The sequence below is a fragment of the Calypte anna genome, chromosome 1, assembly GCF_003957555.1.
Source record: "Calypte anna isolate BGI_N300 chromosome 1, bCalAnn1_v1.p, whole genome shotgun sequence".
Taxonomy (NCBI): domain Eukaryota; kingdom Metazoa; phylum Chordata; class Aves; order Apodiformes; family Trochilidae; genus Calypte; species Calypte anna.
This window is the reverse complement of record NC_044244.1, coordinates 74,108,204-74,131,176: the sequence shown is the minus strand read 5'-3', so window position 1 is coordinate 74,131,176 and position 22,973 is coordinate 74,108,204. Positions and strand designations below refer to the sequence as shown.

Sequence of the window (22,973 nt, the reverse complement as noted above, 5' to 3'; positions counted from 1 at the left end):
TGAAATACTTTGTTGAGTAATTGGGTTTGTGTTTTCTGAAGGAGCTGGCTGGAGGAATAAAAAAGTGTCTTTCTTCAGAAAATGAAAGTCAGATTACTCTCCTGTGTAAAATCTTTGTGCTAGCAAATTTTCTTACAAGTTATAGCCCAGTTCCCTTTCTGAGTCTGAATTGAAGCGCATGGAACGTACAAGCTGTAAATTTAATTAGCTATATTTTATAGGCTAAATGCATTATCTGTGCTCTGCTGCAGGGTCTAGCAATCTGTTCTTGTTTCCTTGTATTAGTCAGAAAGATAAGTGATGACAGCAGTATTTAAAAAAAAATTTAAAAACTGTAATAAACATAGTTGGAGAACATCAATATCTCCTGCCAGTGACCCGTATTAGAAGCTATCTTTCTACAACACACCCATTTCCCACATTCAAGCACTTCTTTTCCTGAAGGACTCCTCATCATAGTACTGAAAGTAGCTTACTCCCAAAAGCACAGAGAGCTTGCTGTTCAGCCTGACATTTATTGCTTGTGGTGATAAGGGCTAGATGCTGTAGCATCTGATTTTATTATGCAGCTCTCTGATACTAAGCTGAATACATTAATATTTTGTTGAATATTTAATTGGTTCGGTGATAGGAAATACCCTGAATGCTTTAACAAAGTAATTAAGTTGCATTTTCCATTGTGCACAGTGTGTACAACTTGTGGTGTTAATTAGATTGGTATTACATCCTTGAATATGATTTTAGTTAGAGAATATGCAAATAGTTGTTCTTAGTATTGCACCATGCTTAATGATAGAGTTCTAAAACTCAATCTAATTGAAACATTTTGTTCTGTAATTATAGGGACCTGATCTTCATTTGGAGTAAACTGCAGCTTAAATCTAACCCATCTAAACAAGTATTTGTTGACCACTGCTACCAGCTTTTAAGAATTGCTACAAATGTCAGAGTAATTTTCCCCTTCATGAAAGTCATTAAGGATGAAGTAAGTTTTCTTTGTTTTACCCCAATCCCTATTCTTTTTGTAACGAGTTACAGTAAAGAGGAGGGATGTTTATATTATATAATCATCACTTTTTGTGCAAAGTTAAAAGAGGAGAGGGAAGAATGCAGCAGGATCTTAAAACTTTTGCCATGTTCCAGAATATGCTTCAATATTATTATTGCTATTAATATATTGTGGTTTCTTAAGGTTATTTTTTTGACTGAATTCTGAGTTTTTCTTTGTAGTAAGTTTGAGGAATGTAATATTCTATAAATAAATAGGAAATTTAATAACTACATGGAGTAAATATGGAAGGTGCATCAGTTGTTGTTTTTTTTCAGCCTAGCTCTTTAATGAAATTTTTTTGTAAAATGTGCATTCTTTAGGTGAAGTTTACTAGCAGGATTCTTTCTGAACTCTTATTTTATAAGTAGGTGAATATAAATACATGGGATGTTGATGTTTGGGAGTTGTTTATATTAGTTCTGTTGCTTTTTTTTCCATGGGAGTCTGGTTTGTTTATTTATTTATTTATTTTACGTTTAAGGTGTAGAATTTTTTAAGCCTATAAGGAAAATACCACTATGTGTAGTCTATAATTATATGCACTGTAATTTCCTTTCTGCAGGTTGGTGAAGATGGTCTCCAGATATGTGTCGAGATATGTGGGTGTGCTCTACAGTTGGACCTCCGTGAAGATCCCATCATGAAAAGTCTTATTTATAAAACAATTGCTCATTTTCTGCCAAATGACTTGGAGATCCTCAGAATTTGTGCACTCTCAATCTTTTTTCTTGAGCGCACCTTGGAATCTTACTACACTGTTGAACATTTATATAAATGTGCAGATGAAGAATACAATGAGTGCACTAGTTCTGTTCAAAACCGTGTACGTTTTGAATTGCTTCCAATTTTGAAAAAAGGTTTGTTTTTTGATCCAGAGTTTTGGAATTTCTTGATGATCAAGCAGAATTGTTTAGCCTTATTGGGGGATAAAGCCTTTGTTGGCTCAAGTGAAAGTACACTGGAAAACTCTACTCCAAATACAGAGAAGATAACAGAGTATAGTGCTCTGAGTGAGGAACGTGTCTGTTTAACAGATGTAAGCAATGGGGAGCTTGAACCTGAAGACCTCTCTGAAGCCCAGCCCAAAGGTAATGCCAAAAAGAACCATGAAGCTCTTGAGGCATCTGAAATGATGGATGAAACTGTACCAAGACACCGCTGTGTGATATGCAACAAGGAATTTCTTGGTGGCCACATTGTGAAACATGCACAAGCTCACCAAAAAAAGGGCAGTTTTTCCTGTGTACTTTGCACCAGAAAGTTCAGGCAAAAAGGACTCATGCTGAAGCACTTGAAAAATCATGTCAGGAAGATAGAAAGGCAACATCTTGCTGCAGTTCGTGAGGCTGGTCAGCAGGCTCCAGCTCTCAATGAACTAGAATGTTCTGATGTTTCTCTCTCACTTGAAAATGGGAATGCTGATGCTTCTAAAGAAAATGAACCAGAGACTGCAGTAGCTTCAAGCGTTGACCAAGTGATCCAAGTGGAGGAGGAGAATGCAGAACAGGTATTTGATGCAGTGGGAAACCACTTAAGTGATGAGGATGATGCTACTGAGAATAGTAGTGACAGCTGTTTTAATAATGTTCCAGATGCTTTAAGTACAGAAAGTTTGCCTGAAGATGATGAGAGCTCCAGTAAAGAGTCGCCTGTTCTGCATAAAGTCAATGGAGCCTTTTGCCTTCAAAAAGACATTGATGCTATGGATGAGGAAGGAAGCTTTAAGTGCCCTGCTAATGGTTGTGCTAGAGTGTTCAAAAAGATAAGATTCCTCAATAAACATGCAAGAAAAGCTCATCCAACTGATCTGAAGGTGCAGCAGCATATAATGAAATGGAATAAGGGAAAGTGCCGGTTCTGCCAGAGGAAATTTGCTGATTCCCAACATTTTATAGACCATCTGAAGAGGCACGTGTATCCAAATGTTTACTTTTGTTTACACTTTAATTGTAACCAGAGATTTAAGCTGTCGACTGAACTTGCAGAGCATACAAAAAGTCACAGTGTTTTTAAAGCTCAGTGCAATTTTGCAGAGTGCTGTGAGCTATTCGAAGAGCTTCCTTTGCTTTATAAACATGAGGCTCAGCATTATTTAAATAAAACACTAGAATGTTCAGAAGATGCAAGTGAAAAAGATTCTTCAGATGATCCTTCAGAACTTTGTAGCTACCAAGATGATGCTGAATCTATTAATGAGAAGGAAGCTGTAGATTTACCAATTCCAACTTGGAAGTCAAGGAAGGATTCTACAGAACCAAAGACATATATTCAAAGTGTTGAGAAGAAAACAAATAATGTCATTCACAATGGAAACGACAGCTCATCTGAGGGTAGTGCTACAGTTTCAAGTTTGATAGACCAAAAGACACCTGTATTACAGCCAAATTCTGAGAACTGTAATGTTGTTTATGACCAACTAGTCAATGGGCACAGTGACCTAGATCAGACATCATCGAAATCATCAGAAACACCTTTGGACAGAGTGGCAAGTGAAACAAGGACAGAAAATGGGTCGGTGTTACCAGTTTTACAGAATTGTCATGATGTACCCCAAAATAATGCTGCTGCCTCACAATTACCTTCTAAACCAAATCCACCAACAGAGAATACTTCATATGGTGTCATCTTAACAAAACCCTATGTTAGACCATTGCCTCCAAGTTACCTTGATGAGCGATACATTAGCATGCCAAAACGTAGAAAAATTTTGGCTGATAAAGTAGATGCTCATTCTGAACAAGATGAATTTTGTAGCAAAACAACAGAAAGATTTAGATGTGGCAACTGCTTGACCATCTACTGTAATTCAGAAGCACTTGAGGCTCACCTTGCACAAAAGAAGTGTCAGACGCTCTTTGGATTCGATTCAGATGATGAAAGTAAGTTATACACTCTTTCTGGGTTGGTTTTTTTGGAGGTAAACACCAGCCAGAAATTGTCTTTGAAAACAGGCAACTGTATCTGGTGGAACAGATAAGGCAGACATGACTTCTGAGCAATTGTAGTATGCTAGAACTTAGACAACTAAGTCACAATACTGTGCTAAATTGAGAGTTCCAATTGGACATGGTGTTTAGAGTAAGAATATTGGTGAGAATTTCTAGGCAACTGTAATGAAAAAGCCATCTCAAAACAGGGGGTAATTCAATTTGTCTTTACTTGCATGTTTCAAACTAAACATGCTGAAAAATGTAAGCAGTGTTCTAGATCAGAGAATGATTTCCATTGGTTGTTAGTCTTCATTGTAATCCCAGTGCATTCTCTTTTCCAGGTGCCTGATTCACTGTTGTGGGAAAATGTATCAGAGGAGTGGTGTAAGAAAACACTACGTGAAGAAGCATCAATTCGTTTCCCAGTTGGCCTTAATCATAATGCAGTCTCAAATTACTAAAGAAAAGAAACATGACCTTGGTAAAGACAAAGCACATTTTCTAGACAAAACTCACAGAGGAATAATAGGAGCTCTGCAGGTCTTGAGTCCAGAAAGACTGCTACAAAATCCCCAAAGTACCAGTTATCCTAAAAGCCACATTCATTCCAAATCTGTGATTGAAACTTAGCGGCACGGTTGTATTGTCTTGCCACCTAAAAATGTTTTGTTTGGGATACAGAGAGCTGAAAATTCTAATGTGATTGTAGGCATGGAAGCTGTAGTGGTGAAAACTGGTGCGTTACATACAGATGGAGTCATCACAGAAATGTAGGACAGCAAAGACCAACTGTTCCTGCTCAGCTAGTTTGCTTACTGAATACTTCATCACACTGCATGTATGGCAAAATAAGGTGATAACTTGCTTGAATCAACAGATATATAAAAACTTAATGAGAGGAAAAAAGAGGAAAAAACAAAAAGGTACTTAAGATCTGTTCATTGTAGCAATGGCTCACACTTGCAAACCTAAAGGTTTAATTGTAAAATAAGCTGTTAAGTAGTTCTGGAACTTAAACTTAATAACTCAGTAATGCCTCTGCTAATAATCCTCTGTGAAATTAAACAGATATTTGCATTAGTTCTGCTTCCTTTTCCCTTCCTGAGAGGTAAAAAAAGAATGCAAATTTCAAATCATGCTTTTGAATTCTAGAACATTCTTGCCTTAATTTTGGGTTGGATTAACATAGAAGGTTATAAAATTATGATCACAGATATGTGTGCATTACATTAATAGAGACAGTTCGCCCACTTTCAGAGATCTGTATGATGTTTGAGGCACCAAAGAATTATTTTTTGCAGTTGCAAAAAAAAAAAAAATTGATTTAAAGGCATCATTCATTATATATACATATATACACACACTATATATATATTTACATATATAAATACATTTAAATTTTTTAAACATTAATGGGAACCTTATCAGCCAAATGCACTTTCACATTTTTTGCTTTCAAGTTACCAACCAACCTGTAAGGACCCAGTTGTTATTTTGAATGTTCCCAGGCTCCCCTTTCTATGTTCAAGATTGCTAATCTAGTTAAATTTGCTTAAACGTACTTGGAAAAACAAGGTTAATTTCTAAGTATTACAGTTTTAAAATTCTGAAAACTCAGTCAGTAGATACAACAAAAATTTCTGTGTAAAGTCTTTTAAATGTACCTTTAATCTTTGGTGCTTTTTTGCTTTCTCCTGGAGCTCCATGTGTTTCAAGAGGCTTTAGAAACATGATTGAGAATTGTGTTTTTTTGGTTTAAAGTGTGTATATAAGTGCATCTGTGTACATGCATAGACTGTGACCATAATTTTTTGTACCTGCATTAAACTCATTTTTGTTCAAAGATGCTTTTCTTGGACACCACCATTTGTTAATACCATGTGTTCAGTATATACACTGTGGGGAACTGGAAAACTGAATTCTTACATAGGTAAACATGAGCATCACCTAACCACCTGTCAGAAATACACTAAACTGACTTAAAGTGGCGAGTGGGTGGTAACTTTTTGTTTTAAGTTATGATTTTAACTTCTGAAGACATTTCGTTTTCTTTAAACTACTCTGATACCTGGTATTCTCAGATACTTGCAGTATTAAACAACTTTAATTGGGAGCAAAAAGCTAATCATAATTCATAATGTGTAGGTGATAATTCTACATTCTTTTAGTATGTTGAGTACTGTAGCCCTGTACTAGGCCTGCAACTTCTAGGGCTGAAAATTTTCCAAATCCAGAATTCAAAATTCGTTGGGGGTTTTTTGGTGTTGTCTTTTGTTTCTTCTTTTCCCAGGCATTAAGCATTGTATGATACGATTGGAAGTACTTCTTCAAGATCTGTCACTTTGATTCAATAAATACAGAAGTACATGTGTAATATAAGCATGCAAGTATTTAAAAGCTGCCTGCAGTTATACATGAGCTTAGGAGCTTTGTTGGATCAAAGTTTGTCCATTTCATTGCTGATAATCGTATTCTAATAACATTCCTCCAGGTGGCTGTTGCTTGGATTTAGACTTTCATTTTTAGACTGTCTGCTCTAACCTGAACCTCACAGTTCCCTGTAAAGGTCATGTAAGTTCTAATTTTCAAACAGTTGCCGCTTGGTAGGCACCTTTCACAAAAAAAAAAAAAAGACATGCTGAAAATAGGTTGAAAGTGGTCATATCTGTGGAGAAAGGTCACTGGTACTTTGGTTATTTAGCCATATTCATTAAACTATATAAATTGTATAGTTTGGATAATTTATAACATTAAACTTTGTGATTTTAATATCACATTGAAGGTTCGGCTGTACTCGTTTCTTTTATTGTTTAACACCAGTGGTATGGACAAAAGACTCAAAGGGGGGTGGTAGTGTTACTATTTTCTTAATTTATTTGGTACTGTATAACACCTTTCTGAATAAATGCAGTGTATGCATTTTGGGACTCTGTTAATTTGTAAAAGCTGTTACAGGTTCAGCAAGAAAGGAAATTTGTGCTTCCTTGTTGAATGTTAAATTATTTTACTTTGCATTTTATATAAGAGTACAAATTAAAACTGAGCCATCAAACTGCAATAAATCAACAGTAGTGTTTCATTTTAAAACCTTTTTGTACTGTACATAGATTTGTTCAATAAAACATTGTCTTTGTTGTTGATAGAAATTGATTTGTCTTTTGGGGAATCACTCTGAAAACACTGCTGCAACATATTTATAGTTAGCCTGTGCTGTTTGGTATATGGTTGTTGCACAGCACCTTTGTAAAGCTGCCAGGTCTTGATGTTACTTCCAGGTGTGTGGATATTTGGATTTGAACAAACTGAATATGTTGAAGTATATCCAAGAATGTCCAGGACTAGCAAGGAAAATAGAACAGAACTGTCTCTCTCTTCCCCCCACCCCCTCTCTTCCTTCTAGCTAATACCTGCTCTGGTAAATTTGGGACCTCTTATTTAACTAAGTCTTCAAACGGTCATATTATTTTCACAGATTCTTTACAAATAAGTAACTGCTAAAGAGAGAAGCGTGGCTGTGTGTGAAGGAGAGGAATAGGTCATTAATCTGAGATGCATGAAAACACCTACTGCAGGAAAAGCTTCCCTCAGCATTTGAACCATAGACACCCAGCCATCCACTACTCAGGCTTGACTGTCTCTAACCATCTTCAAAACACTGGCAACTTTAAGATCATTATTTAAATCATTAAATAGTTGGCCACGTGCACTGGGGCCCAGACTTTGTCTTTACTGATAGGCCTATATAATGTACAGGCAGCATTTATTGTTCAGATGATGCACTCCCTGATAAATGGAATCTATCAGCACACCAGGGGAGGTTGGAATCTGCTCAGTGATCACTCCAAATCTGGGGGGCAGTACAGGCCCCTGAAATTTCTGACCTGGTGCTGCATGGCTTAGGTAGAGGTGTTTTTACATGTGGAGAATGGTGTAAGGTTGGCAGGGCAAAGATGGAGGCAGTAGTGGTTGGAAGGACTACTAAAGCTTGCAAGGGAAAGTTGCATATGGTGTTTAAAGAAAACTGTGTTCATTTTAATGGTTTGTGTGGTGTTTACCCCAGGGGAATAATGATTTTAAAACACGGTGGATGTTAACCACCCTGAAACTTGTGTAGGGCTTGAAAGCCAGTCCTGGTGTCACAGACAGGTCTGGATGTAGCAATTTCAAGATCCCTCTGTTTCTAACTTGTCTTTTTCCTGCATTAAATTGTTAAAATTCTCCAGTGGCCCTGCAGTACAAGTGCCAAATGCTGGTTGAAACCTCTTTGGAAGATTGGCTGGCAATAATATATGGAGCTGAGCCTCAGTTGTTGCACTTCATGAGTTTGTTTCTGATCATGTTGCTAAGAGAGGTGTGGGAACCTCTGGTGTGATAAACTTGTTCCCGTTGCATTGTTTATAGTCTCCTCCACTGAATCCTGTAGTACAGAGAAAGATGGTATAATTACACTTTCTGTTGCTGAAAAAAGTTCAATGCTGCCATCAGAAAATGCTGGATTATTTAGATCTATTATTCACAGTCCTGTAAATTCTTAATGTTCTTTGATTGCAGGTTTCGGATGTCATAGGCAAAGTTTTAAAATGTTTGTGGTTTTTGTTGTGTTTGGGCTTTTTTGTATGTAGCTTTACTTTAAACTTAGCTATACTTTCTACAGGGCAATGTATTAGAATGGCAATGTATACATAAGCCATTTGATAAATTAATTGCAAAATATATTCATATACCAAATGTAAACTTTTATGCCCTGGATATTGTTTTAATTCTTTTGACAAGAATTAATTTGTAGACAAGAGGATGACCATGAGCCAGCAATGTGCCCTTGTGGCCAAGAAGGCCAATGGCATCCTGGGGTGCATTAGAAAGGGTGTGGTTAGTAGGTCAAGAGAGGTTCTCCTCCCCCTCTATTCTGCATTGGTGAGGCCGCACCTGGAGTATTGTGTCCAGTTCTGGGCCCCTCAGTTCAAGAAGGACAGGGAAGTGCTTGAAAGAGTCCAGCACAGAGCTACTAAGATGATTAAGGGAGTGGAACATCTCCCTTATGAGGAAAGGCTGAGGGAGATGGGTCTCTTTAGTTTGGAGAAAAGGAGACTGAGGGGTGACCTCATCAATGTTTTCAAATATGTAAGGGGTGAGTGTCAGGGAGATGGAGTTAGGCTTTTCTCAGTGGTGACCAGTGATAGGACAAGGGGTAATGGGTGTAAATTGGAGCACAGGAGGTTCAAGTTGAATATTCGAAAAAATTTTTTTACTGTAAGGGTGACAGAGCCCTGGAACAGGCTGCCCAGGGGGGTCGTGGAGTCTCCTTCACTGGAGACATTCAAAACCCGCCTGGACACGTTCCTGCACGATGTACTCTAGGTGGCCCTGCTCTGGCAGGGGGGGTTGGACTAGATGATCTTTCGAGGTCCCTTCCAACCCCAAGGATTCTATGATTCTATGAAATAACAATTTCTGAGTAGAACTCTACCCAAAGCTGGCAGCCAAATGCAGTGTTGTAACTTTTCTCATCAGTGTGGCTGGTAAAAAACACAGGAAAGCTTTGGTGACCAGTGTTAAATGACTAAACATTGAACTGTGAGTCCAAGAGGAGTTGGTGCTTGGGTGAATGAAGCACCAAACAATTAGAAGCAGCTGGACAGACCAAAGTAGTATTCAAGGGCACTAGAAATAATCCATGTAAGTTCAAGACAAATGTCAACTTTAAAGTTGTTTGGTGGTTAGATGACTTTAAGCATTTAAATTTTGTATGTTGAAAATTGAAAAGGTTATATTGGTAACTTTTGTTTTAATTTGTAGAATTATCTAAGAAAAATGACATCAGTGATGGCAGGTAGGAGGTACAGTATCAATTTAAGGTTATGAAATTGGGCAGCACAGTTAAAGTGAACATGCTTCATGTTCCTTTTTTGTAATCTATTCTTTCAGGCTACACATCTCTATCTGTCAGCATTAATTTACACTACACAAGCTAACTTGTTGAAAAATTTAGGATAACAGTGGCAAAATAAGTGGATGCAATTGCCAGAACCATTTAACTGCACGTGAGTATCCTCAGGTTGTTAGAGTTTATGACTGTGTCCACCTAAAAGCAGCAGTTTCTATGGGTGACTGTAAAATTTATATCTGTGTTTGCTTTTTTTATGGAGGCAGTTTGAGTAGCTTTCAAAGGAAGGAAAAAGAAGTCTGTACCTGGTGGTTCAGTTCAGTTCCTGCCACTCTAAATAACCTCTGATATGCTTTATGCTCTTTTGCTGGTATTAGAGCAGTGCCTGTGTGGCTTAGAGCAGTATTTAGCACTGGCTGAAGCTCTCTTCACGTGTCTGAGTGCCATTAAATCCAGTACTGTCTGCCTCAGTGCCTGACTTCTGCACTGTGCTCATATAAAAAAGAGGATGATTGAGTTTTTATGGGTGTCAGTTGCAGTAAATAAAATTCTGAACACACGGAGAGGAGGCAGGACAGGGGGAAAGGATCACTCGTAGTGATTCCTTGAGTTATGACTGCAGTTTAATTTTACAAGAGTTCTACTTACCTTGTGTTTATATATGCTGATAATTTTGCTGTTTCTTCCCCTGTAGGAATGCCAGTTTACATCCCTTGTCAATGATCAAAGTCCATTTTGAAAGTTTAAATTATTCTATGGGCAGTTCTGAGTTACAAGAAAGAAAAGAAAAGATGAAACAAAAAACTATTTCTGAGATTTTTTTCCTTCATTCCTCCTACCACCTCCAAAGGGGAAGTACTTCCAAGGTATATTAAAAAAAAAAACAAAACAAAAAAACCCCCCCACAAAACAGTCAGTTCTAAACATTAAAGAAGCTGTCCAGTCTCTGTGATGACAATGCACTTTTCTTCTCTAAGGATTAATGGAATTGTGACCATTCTAAGGCAACCTGCCAGTCTAAAAATAATAATAATAATAATAATAATAATAATCACTGAAAACACAGCAAACATATCAAAATAATATGATTTTTTAAATGTCATCTTGATCCTCAAGCTTCCCCTCCCCCAAATTCTAGAGTATTTAGTTAGCTGTTAATCCTCTAAAGGCTGCAAATCTAAACAGGTTTATTGAAACAAGCAAAATTAATTTATATTTCTTGAATGCATTTTCTGATTTTAAGCTTGCAGGATGAATTTTTAAAAATCAAAAAGTTCAGCAAAATTTCCTTGGTGTCCTGTAAGCTGTCCAGTTTTTCACTAACCAGTTTTTCTTTGTGAACTCCATCCTGAATATGCAGAATGGTGGTGGGAGGTATTTCTTTTTCATGAAGGGCACACAAGTAACTGGTTTTGCAGAACATGTAGTAGATGTATGGCAGGGGCATGTACATTATATATGAGAGACAGATCTTGTCAATAGAAGCTGCTACATGCTGCTTGAACTGCATAAAGAATATTAAATCAATGTACATGTGAGGGAAAATTTGGCACAGCAAACGTCTTGTTGAATCTTTCCAGATGCTATAGAACAGAATTTTTATCTGAATGTTGGACTTAAAATTATTGAGCCAGATTGATTCAGCTGTTTCTGGTTTATTTTGCTTTCATTGCTGTAGCTCAAGAGAATAGCTGCTTACTTTAGCTGAATGTTGCTTGTTTGCCTATGATGAACCTGGGGGAGCTGCATGAACAGTTTTTTTAGACCTCAAAGAAGAAGCAATCTGCTGAAACGAATGTATGTGTAACATGCAGGGTAGAGATGTGTTCTGTGTTCATGCAGATGTTCTCTGTCTTAGGTTTACAAGATCTTGAGGGCAGGCATTCATTATTATTATTATTATTATTATTATTATTATTATTATTATTTCAAGCATTGGAATGGGCTGCCCAGGGAAGTAGTGGATTCTCCGTCCCTGGAGATATTTAAAAAGAGACTGGATGTGGCACTCAGTGCCATGGTCTAGCAACCACAATGGTGGTTCAAGGGTTGGACTCGATGATCTCTGAGGTTCCTTCCAACCCAGCCAATTCTATGATTCTATGATTATTACAGGTCTGAACAGCCTACCATAAAGAAATGTTCCCTGGCTTTGTCATCTGTTGGAGGAAAAGCCTCACTAGTAATTTTAACTCCCGTCTTCAAGCAGTGGTCTGTGTATCCTTACAGAATCTTGGTCTCCCTGTTTTAGAAACCCCAAGCAGCTTTAGCACCAAAAGGTGCCAGCCTCCTTCTGCTACTCATATTGGAGCATGGGTTCTAATGAGAGTGCCTGCTTTTGCTGCCACGGTGAGGTCAAGCACTCCCTGCATTTGTATTTTTCTCACTGTTAGTCCTCATCTAGCTTACAGTCCTCAAGCTCAACTGAAGCTTCTGTTGTTTTCATTTTTTGTTCATCTTTCCTCCTTTTTCTTTTCCCTCACAACCCCCCAAAGAAGACCATTGTTTTTTTGTCTGCCCTGCACTGAGCTAAATGCTGCTCCTCCAGTTGGCAGTAAAGGTTCAAGCTTCACATGCAGAACAAAAGCAGCTTTGGTTTATAGAAGTTAATTTCCTGAGGGAGATGCTGCACATTTGTGGACATGGGTAGCTTGCTTCGTGTTGGCTCCCAAGGTGTCCCAACAGCTCCTTTAGTGGAAGATTTACTCCATCCAGCAGTGGCTGCATCTCAGATACCCAAAGATGGTACCACAGCTTGAGGAAAAATCATGGTTGAACAGTTGTGGGTTATGGGGTTTCTGTCTTCATTTGCATCCTCTGGCAGGGAGGTGAAATCCCCACACACCCGGGGGTCAGCAATGGGGTCAGAGCCTTTGTTGTGGTTCTGCACTTGGTTTAAGGAGCAGGGGAAGAAAACCAGGACGGCAGCTTCACAACCTGACGGCAGGGAGGCGCGATACTTAAACGCAAACTCTTCATATATACATTTAAATTCACTTTCTTGTGGCCTTCCCTTCCCCCTGGGACAGGCTGCAGCTCTTGGGCTCTCATCTGCCCGGCTCTTGCTCTCCACGGACAGCTGCAAAGATGGCTTAGGATGCTCCCGCCCTCCCGTCCGCCTCAGTGGCCCGCAACACGGGGAGGTTTCTCGCTGCTGGAAGGAGGCCGGCGGCCCGGCATCACGGCCCGACATCAGGGCCCGAATACGGCCCGGCATCACGGCCCCTTTCTCTCCGGCAGCTCCTGAGCGGAACCTCAGTGCTGGCTACTATTTCCACCCGGCGCCTATCACCGTCACGGGAGGGGCCGGTTAGAGCGGCGCACAGGAAGCTGCCGTTGCTAAGGCTGCAGTTGGGGAAGCGGCGGCGGCTCCGGCGAACCCGGCCGGGGCGATGGCGTCGCTGGGGCTGAGCGAGCGGGAGCAAGCTGGTTGCCGCGAACTCCTGGAGTTTCTGGGGACTAACGACCTGATGGCGCTGACGGACACCGTCACCAACCGCCTGATACACCCGGAGAACCGCCAAGGTGCGAGGAGCCTGCGAGGGGAACGCTGACTCCTGCGGCGGCCTTCCCGGCCCGACCGCCTTCCGTACCGGGACGGTAACACCGAATCTTGCCCGTCTGTCTGCCTTGACGGGCGCGGCTACCTGACCCCTTCCCGGCCGGCCCATGGGCTTATCGGCCGCTCAGACACGTCCGGGTCGGACGTGGAAGCAAGGGTGGAGGCTGCGGGCGTGTTTTTGCTCCAGCGCCGCGGACTTCGGGCCAGACTGGCTCAGAGCTGTGGGCTGGGGGGGGAGAAGACTTCGGCCGGTGTGCTGCAGCTGGCTAGGGGGGGTTCGTAGCGCCCTGCCCAATGAAGGCTGCGCCTTTTTCGGTTGTAGCTGCTCGGAGCCTTTTCCTCCAGTGGTCTGGGTACATCGGAGCAGCACCAGGATGTGGCCGGTGGGAGTTGTTTTAGCCAAGGAACTTGCTAGTGGCTTGTAGCAGATTTTCAGTTCTCAAGAGCTTCCTTTTCTCTTAGACCGCCCTCCTCGGTGAGCCTCACATCCTGCTGTGCCCCGGCTGTGCCCTGTTAGTGCTTAGAACGTGTTTAACCCATTGTCTGTTGCTGTTTGCGTTAATGAGGTTTGCTTTCAGGTTTTGAAAAGGTAAAACAAAGATTTAATATTGAATGTATTTTTTCGTAGAACACGGCACTTCCAGGTTTGACCATCCCCCAGCACTTCATAGATGCTAAGATTTGTTTCATCCAACTTGATTTTCCACAAGACTTACCTGAGGCCACTTAATAAAATATTGCCCTGAAATGTAGTCATCCAGAAATCTTGAATATGTTTCATGTGATGTATCTCAGGCCTGTAAGATTTCTCAAACACCAATCTTGAAAAATTCTTATGCCTGTAGTTCTTACCTTTTATTTTGCAGTGGTTGTAAGTTAAATTAGAAATTTTTTTTAGTTCATTCTGTTTTGTTTTTCCCCATCAGTTATTATCTCCCTGCTTCAACTCACAGATTTTATGAGTAGAATTTTAAGTACTCGGCCTCAGTGCTTGCTACCACAATTACTTTAAAAGTGAATTGCAGTTTGTTATGTTTCCTAAATTGAACCAGTCTTGTAGCTGATTTTTTTTAATGTTACTGTGCTGTGATGCATGGTGTTTTCTCATGAACCTGGAAGTATTAATTTTATTAGCATGAAAAATAAAACAGATTTAATTCTATTTCCATCAGCCTTCAGAAACCCAGATGGAACCTCATTTTAACAATGTGTTACCTGAAAAATAGCAGACTGCTTGTGCTAGAATTCTTGTTCAGCATATGAGTCATCAAAGATTATCTTAGTTATCTTTTTGGATTTCTGTCAATTTTCTGTTAATGGGAAAAAATTGAAAACTTGGAAATTTTTGAAAATAACAACATGTTCTCTGACCAAATCATCTGAACATTTGATACATAAATTAAGATTCACATTCCATATTCAGAAGAACCATAAAAATTTTATCTAGTTCTTCATTCTCTGTGTCATTTTTATCCTAAGAAGGTAGGTGGATTGCTTATTTGGAACTATCTCAGAGCTTTTCAAATGAAAAATGAAACCAAACTCAGCTACGTGGAGTTGCTGTATGGTGACACAAAGCAGGAAGTTGTGGGTAATTTCCTGTTACAGGAATTTGTTTTGAAGGCTAGCTGCATCTTGGGAAGTACTGGTGAAATAACATTGTGTGCAACAGACTTTATACTTCTTGAAGTAGTCAAAATTTCTATATAGATTGAAAATACTTCTAAAAAATGTTAGAAATTTAATTTGGAAGAGCTGCATCCTTTTCATCAAACTCAAATAATGCATAATAAGTTCCAAGCAGCCATTGATACTGGAGGAAAATAATTCTGAAGTAGCAGGGACTTCAGTATAAACAACATTGTTTCAAAACGTGTTCCCAAGTCTATAGGTGTCTTCTGTGTCTAGCAGGAGGAGGTCAGATTTCAGGTTGAAAAAAAAACTTTAAAGTATTTGCATTTCATTTAAGCATGTTGTGTACTTTATTTGGAGGTGCTGCTCAGGAGTTTAAGGAATGACATTGGTATGGGATTTAATAATGAGAAAAGCAACTGTTAACTCGAGTTTCTTTACTTGCAGAAGCCATTCGTGCCATTTTGGCTTACAGCCAAAACGTAGAAGAAGTTCTGAAACGCAGAAAAGTCTGTCGAGAAATCCTCTTTAAGTATTTGACATTACATGGAATTCTAGTGCCTCCTTCCTCTGAGAAGAATCAACTCATTGAACATGTAAAGCAGTACTGGAGTAGGCAGCTCACAAGATGTGTCTCAGAGTCAGGGGAGAAAAAAACATACACAGAGGTGAGTACTGCTTTCTGAAAGACCTGTGGGTGTTTAGCATTGCTTTTGCAGGATAACCAGGGTAAATGTTCTTGCATGCATCTAAAAGGTGGCTTTTCACTTGTATTTAGGAATGTACTGAATCTCTGTAACTCTTGGGTTTGTTTGATTTTGGTTGGTTGGTTTTTTTTTTCCTCTTTTAAAAAAATTACATCATTTTAAAGTCTCTGTGCCAATGTATCACTTTCAGAGCACACACTTCTCAGTCTTGCAAAGTGTATGTCACAGTTTAGCCACATCTGGTAACAACCAGCCCTCTTCTCACTTACCCCTCCCACCCCCACTGTGGGAGAGGGAGGAGGAAAGACATTTAAAGGCCATTAATCAAGACAAGGATAGGGACATTTTCACTGTACTAGTCCATGGGCTGCTGAGGGGCAGCTGCCATCTCACCATGGGCTGCAGGGAAATCTCTGCTTGAGTACCTTTTCCCCCCTTCTTTCTCACCAATCCTTTTATCTCTGCTCTGGCATTACTCTCACTTCCCCATCTACTGTGCTCTGTGGGTCTTTTTGTAGTTTCATTTTCCCCTATGTCATTCACAGAGGCACATCCACCTTCCCACATCTGCTCAGCCTTGGCCAGAGGCAGGGCCTGAATTGGAGCCAGAGGAGCTCCCAGCAGCTTCTCTCAGGAGACACCCCTGTCACCTTTACACAATCAAAACCCTGCTGCACTAACCCAAGACACTATATTAGTGTGTTTGAAGTCTAATGTGTTGGGTCTTCTGCATACTTTTAATATTTAAGTTGTACTGTAAGCTAAAACAGAAGCTATTTGCAACTAATTCTGTGGATTTAAGGACAACTGAAAACAGTTTTAATGGTACAGAAGTTCTGCATAGTCCCTTGTCATTTTTTCATCATAAACTTCTGGTATAGATTCGGATTTCCTATCATATTCCATCCACATCAGGCTTTAGCAATACCATTGGCAAGATGCACATCAGGGCAGAGCAAAAAGATGCTGTTGGTAGCAGATCATAGGGTGAAAACATGTCACACTTGGGTCAAAATGTTGCAAGGGAGGGAATGGAGAGAAAACTTCCACTTTGTAAGTGGCCTTGATCTACTTCTAGAGACAGTGCAATCAAAGCAGCACTGTCTGTAAGCTGTATTTTGTTCAGTTAAGAGTGCAGAATGGATTTTAGCTAATTTTTATGTCACTGAAATGAAAAGCCTATAGCAGTGCTGTGCCTGTGTCATTTTTTTGCTTTATGCTAGTAATAAACACAGTATAAATAAATGTGTTTTGGCAGTTACAGATTGTTTTGAAGTTCAAAATTTTGACATTTACATCCATCCTGGTAGTGTCATGAACTGCCAGTGTTTTATTAGTTTTATTATAGTTTATTATTTTATTAGTTGGGGATCTTTACCGTGTAGTTCGGAATGGCCACCTTGCTCTTTCCGTGTTGTACTTCAGAAACCTGATGGGCAACAGCCCCACCAGCTGGACTGGGAGAGCTCTGTAACTGTTGATAGCCTATTGCATTGAGTTTTCTCTCAGGGATTAACTGATGAGAATTATGATTTAGCTGAAGATTGTTTTCAAAACAGTTTTTAGTGTGAGTAGCTTTGGAGGAAAAAAAAAAAAAAAGAAAAAAAGTCACTTTTGCAAGAACACTTCCCAAATGTTACTCTAATAGTTAAGTTTTATGATGAAAGGTAAATAAGTTGTCCAAAGTATTATTTATTATTTTGAAGTTATTATTATTATTATTTATTCTGGAAAACAAGGAAAGTGGCTTGTCTGTAACATATGGGGAACTAGTGGAAGATCTGCTTTGAGTAGTTTCATTGTTTCTTTTACTGACCCAGTCTTCTCTAAGGCTTCCACAGAGTTCAAGAATCGTAAGACCAAGCCTTTTCAAATTATTCTTTGAAGGTCTGGTTATCTGCTAGCAATGCTTACTTTGTGTCAGTACTTAATTGTGCTTTCTCATCAGTTTCAGTGTTGAACAAAGGATTTTATAACAGTCTGAAGGCAGGATTTTTTTGATGGGTTGACTGGAGTTTCAGTAAGCCTATGATGCTATGTGAAAGTTCCTGCAGCACTCCTATCCCAATGACATATAGACTGGTTTAAGTGATTAGTTGTAGAAAATTAACTGAGCTATTCCTCAAGACTTTAGTCTGTTTTGTAGGAACAATGGTAACATAGATTACAGTTTTCTTTGATTTGGGCTCTTTTCCTGTTAAGAAATACGATGAAGACTACAAATTCACTCATAAAAGTGACCAAACATCTTACAGATGATTTTGGGCAGCTAAATTCAGGTGTGTGATCTAGTGGACAAAAAATTCTGGAACACATTAATTCTTTGATTCCATTGACATAGGTAAAATATCCAACCAAATCTGAAGTATTCTGTCAGCTGCAAGTTATAGGATGTGCGTGTTCCAAATGTGGCTTTGTGATAAGACCTATTTGTTCTCATCAGTTATATAAAGATGCAGAAACCAAAGCAATTCACCAGCTTAGAAAGTATGAAAAAGAAGAGCCTGAAAATTACAGGAAACAGGACATGTCAACATAATTATTTATAAGCACTTTTTAGTTGATATGCCTTAATTTGAAATTATCTTTTCAGATTGGGTCTGTCCTTTTTTTTCTGTAACCTTCTTTTGGAAATCAAAGTTGGAAATAAAAGTTAGTTAATAACTTTCTACTCAGTAGAAATTTTGTCTCAGTGTGAGAATCCTGGTCTCAGGGAAGTTGTTCAAAAATCCTTCACCTGCCCTTTTTCAGTAGAACCAGCATTTTCCTCTGTATAGGAATTGTAGACCAACATGAAACTGAAGGACTCCTCTAAATATGATACAAGGCACTGTGATTGTCTAGATAATCATGATACTAAAATGAAATAAGATGTTATTGTGTTTCTTTTATTCAGGCATTTCCCTTGAAGAAGATTTAGTGTGCTTAAAATAAGGATTTGCATGATTTTGTGTTGTTATAAATGGTTATATTGCATGGTAAGGCTAAATAATTCTAAGGGAAAAATGTGCTTGATTGCAGAGTCATGGAGAGAGGAAAAAGCCACCACAAAATGACATTCATCATCTAGGAGAAGAATTCTGTCAATGGTTCTTTGAACTCCTGAATTCTCAACATCCTTTGGGAGTAAAATCTGAAGGAAGATGGGGACCAGAGCATTTTTGGGAGGATGCCAAAATGAAATTTTGTTACAACACATTAGAAAAAAACACAGAAGAATATGTTGGTGCAGAAATAGTCAGCCTTCGTCTGCTCTCCTTGGTTAAAGAAGAATATCTTTTATTCAATCCTAATTTGCGTGCCAATGGACTAAAATGTGTCATGTCTCCACATGGGTTGGTACTGATAGCAGTGGCTGGTACAGTACATAGAGAAAACACTTGTTTGGGCATCTTTGAACAAATTTTTGGACTTATTAGCTGCCCTCTTAGGGACAATACCTGGAAAATAAAAGTTGTGAATCTTAAAATAGTGGGACAGAATGCCCTGGACCCTGGGATGCAAATGGAAAAACCGTCCATAAAGTATGACTCAAACCAACTGCAACAGTTGTATGATGGGAAAGAACTGACTGTATTTGAATGTCAGAAATTCTGAGTAATTCTTTCACAACTGAACAACTGGGGTGGGGGGAATGTACAGCACTTGTAGTGCTTAGGTGAATGTTAAAATGGTTGCAGCCATGTGATGTCTCTTTTTTGAGTTAGATTTGCCAAATGACAAACGGATACAGAGTCTAAAGTATTAAAACAGGTGATGCTTTTGGGCATCTTTCCAAGAGCTACCAAATATTTCAGAGTATTACTTTAGATTTTGTACTGTAGTTAGGAATGGAGTTAGTTTGGTCATCCTCAGTTACAAAACATGTTTCCATTTAAGAACGAGTTGGCAGCAGTGTGTAATGAACCAGGTGACTTGCGGTTCACAAGCTGCATCTTGCTTCTCTTCAGCTCACCAGTTTAAGCTCTTTCTTGAGTTGTAATAGGACATCATTGCCTCTGGCTTTTGGAAATTGGGGTTGATTAGTGTCTAAATGGACATCTAAGCCCCAAGAAAATCTGCCTTATTTCTGGAACTAGCAGGCAAATGGAGACTGCTGCCATTTAGGTTCTAAATGTGGTTCCCTCACTGAACAATTAGAAGTAGCTTAATGGGACAATCCAGGGAATTTAGCATCGTTGAAGTCTTTTCTTTGGGCTAATAGCTTAATTTCTTTTTACTTTATGGTTCCCACTTTGCAATGAACATAAACTCTCAGTTCTGTTGCAAGCAGACAAATCTGAGGTGGTGGCACAGGCATCTGTTTCTAGCACTCAGATTAAGTAGTTGATTTCATAACTTAAAGCAACACTGTATAAACCAAATGCTTTGATAATTATTTTGTACATACTTACTACAGAGTTTTTATTAGAATAGTTGTGATTTTTATATGTTCTCTCAAAGTAAGAATTCTATCTACTTTATTACATTTACTAGAAGTCAGTTTTACACTGGGAAGTTACGAGGTGATCTTAAGTATATCCGATTACAACTTAATAGCTGAAATTGTTGCCTTTGCAGAACTTGAAATTTTTTACTTTTTAAAATTATTATTATTGTTATTATTATTTTTAAGGGATTCGAGTTTCAATGAGGTAAAAACTCCTTTTGCCACATCTTGTTTGGATTATCTGTGTGTTTTATTTTCATTTTATAACTTCACTAATAGAAATCATGAAAACAGGAACGTTACCTGTAACACAGAACAGTTCTTTTGGTTTTGATGTTTTTGTCAAAGATAACAAATGGTAAAATTATGGGTGAGTGTGGAGAAACAAGAAGATTCATGTGTGCACAGAACTAATTTTTACAAACACTCTGAATTATCAAATTATCTTTAAAATTTCTAAAATAATTTCATTTCTTAGCAAAAGTTCAAGTACTTTGTTGGAATGTTCCTTCCCAATAAACAGTTGAGTTATGGCTTCTCTAGCTGCTGATGCATAATAAATAAAAATCAAACTGAATTTAAAATTCAGAAGAAGCAATTGCCTTGTGTGTGTTGAGAATTGCATTCCTCCTCCTTCAGGTAAGGTTAAGGCCTAAATGTGGACCTTTTCACCATTCAATTTGACAGTTCTGTATTTCAACTGAATGCTTTGTCACTTGCAGAAATGTAACTGGCAGCAAAGCTATTACTTTAGTCAGTGTGTTAATTATGAACATGAATCAGAGTATAAATTTCATTACTGATTTAAGCTGAAGTGTGCCCACCCCTTTCCTAGACTTGGGGACCTGTCCTTGCTTCATTCTTGTATCAGCTGTAATGCTGGTGTTAACTGAACAAGAGGGGGTGAGGACTGATCCAAGTGAAAACCAGCTCGTTGTCAGAAACCCTGTAGGCTGATCAGCTCTGTGGGAAGTCTGGCCACACAAGTGCTAGTGTCAGCCTGAGGAACAGAGAGGAGAATTTGTATTTCTTTGGTGACAGCCTGAATTTCTGTGGGATAAAGCAAATGATCAAGTGGCAGACTTTGTTAATTCATACATTCAAAATGTTTGATAACTGTTCATAGAATCATAGAATCGACTGGGTTGGAAGGGACCTCAGAGATCATCAAGTCCAACCCTTGATCCACTACCGTTGCAGTTACCAGACTGTTTGATATATTACGTTAATAACATATGCTGATATGTTAATAATGTTTGATATGCTTGATAACTTTAAAATTCTGGATGCAAGGAGTATTGTGGTAAATCAGCTTTTTACTAAGGTTGGTACCAAATGACCTTATTCTTACTCTTTCAGTTTTCCTATGCTCAGTTTGCAAGAACATGTCAAATGTCACATTCTTGTGACCTCTATGTAAATCCCTATTCTGTTGCAGAGTGGAGGTGGTGCTATAGGATTTACTGATCACCTGGTATGACTTTTTATCCTGTGATACACTTTCCTGTTTTTTCTCCCAGGGCAGCATTGCTCTCTCAAAACCATGCTCATCCCTTCTAAATGCATTTTGTTTCCACTTGGAAAAATGTCTTCCAGTTTTATAATGCTTCTTCAGACTCTCCATCCTGCAAGGAGACAGAACTGCCTTTTGAAGGCTGCTGCCTGTTTGGACTTGGAGGGGAGGCAGAGAGGTGGCAGTGCCTCTGCTCTTTTCCATTCCATCTATGTAGAATCATGCTGTGCCTTGGGAGAGTTGTGAGGTCATACTTGTAGTACTACACTACAAGAATGTCAGGGATTTTTCTGGTGCTCTGATTATTGTTTCTGATATATATCCTTACTAAGAGTTGAGAATTCAATTTTCAAATCATTGTTACATTCAGAATATTTTAAGAATAGAAAAACATGTAATTGCAGGGTAAATTTGAGGAGGTACTTTTAGTTTAACCTTGACTTCAAGGAAGAAGTTGGGACTTGTTTAAATGGAGTACAGCCAAAAAAACTTGACTTTTTATTGAAGGGAGTTCATCACTCCCTCTAATTGCTGCTGTTCAGAGCTAAAGTATCTTCTAATTGGTTTACCTTTTGAAACAATGGATGGTGTAGTTGTATTTAGGAGAGTCAGAAAAATTAAATTAAACTACTTTAAAACTCTTTCAATCAATTTTCCCTTGTAGCACTTTTTATTGAACACATTTGTCTTGACCTAGACTAACAGTTTCTTCTGTGTATCACTACTACTTAAGCTGAAATGCTAAACGTGTATTTTATAGATCTGTCTCTGAAGAGTAATTTTTTAGCAAAATGCTGACTTGAAACAAAGTGGACAGAACCTTCTGAATTGCATAAATATTAACAAGTGGAAGACATAACCCTCTGTTCTAGTCTGCCAGACCAATTGGGTTGAATTTTTTTGTCTCTGAAGTAGGAAGCTTCTATGTCTTGAATCAATATATGAGCAAGACCTCTGTGATTGTATAGGCCAGCTACCTTACTGCAGGTTTTGCTGTATGGCTTTGGCTGTGCTCACTCTCCTTCAGGGGAAGAGAAGACCTTACACAGTATTAAATGAGTTCTGACTTGTGTCTTGTCATCTCACCAGCAGTGACTCTTGTCATCAGTATCCAGCAGTGCTCAATTTACATGATATTTTATCAGGCTTGTAATGGTAACAAAAGAAATGTGTTTTCTTTGGATGCTCACTTCACCCATGAAATTAAATTTTAAAGTGTATTTAGGAATTTGTGTCTAATGTTCCTCATGTATGTCCTGCTGCCT

At 38.8% G+C, this 22,973-nt stretch overlaps 2 protein-coding genes across 4 annotated transcripts in view; both read left to right on the top strand.

Moving 5' to 3' along the window:
• Positions 1–7,114, top strand: part of ZNF654 (zinc finger protein 654) — a 36,046-nt gene extending 28,932 nt beyond the window's left edge. Inside the window, exons 7-9 of one of the 2 annotated variants that reach the window (XM_030468108.1) lie at positions 844–985; positions 1,614–3,930; positions 4,323–7,114. In XM_030468108.1, coding sequence (XP_030323968.1) covers positions 844–985; positions 1,614–3,930; positions 4,323–4,330 — 2,467 coding nt within the window. In that variant the 3' untranslated portion in view covers positions 4,331–7,114. The remainder of the gene's footprint in view (positions 1–843; positions 986–1,613; positions 3,931–4,322) is intronic. The other variant, XM_030468118.1, reaches the window with a different exon arrangement.
• A 6,112-nt stretch (positions 7,115–13,226) lies between these two features.
• C1H3orf38 (chromosome 1 C3orf38 homolog) lies at positions 13,227–20,787 on the top strand. 2 transcript variants are annotated; one of them, XM_008496837.2, is made up of 3 exons: positions 13,227–13,390; positions 15,507–15,727; positions 18,788–20,787. In XM_008496837.2, exons 1-3 carry the CDS (start codon positions 13,258–13,260, stop codon positions 19,361–19,363), a joined length of 930 nt encoding a protein of 309 aa, XP_008495059.2. In that variant the 5' UTR covers positions 13,227–13,257; the 3' UTR covers positions 19,364–20,787. The 2 variants fall into 2 exon arrangements, 1 of the variants encoding a protein (XP_008495059.2); XR_003987813.1 differs by lacking the exon at positions 18,788–20,787 and having other exon boundaries at positions 13,314–13,465; positions 15,507–15,594.
• Positions 20,788–22,973: the final 2,186 nt, after the last annotated feature.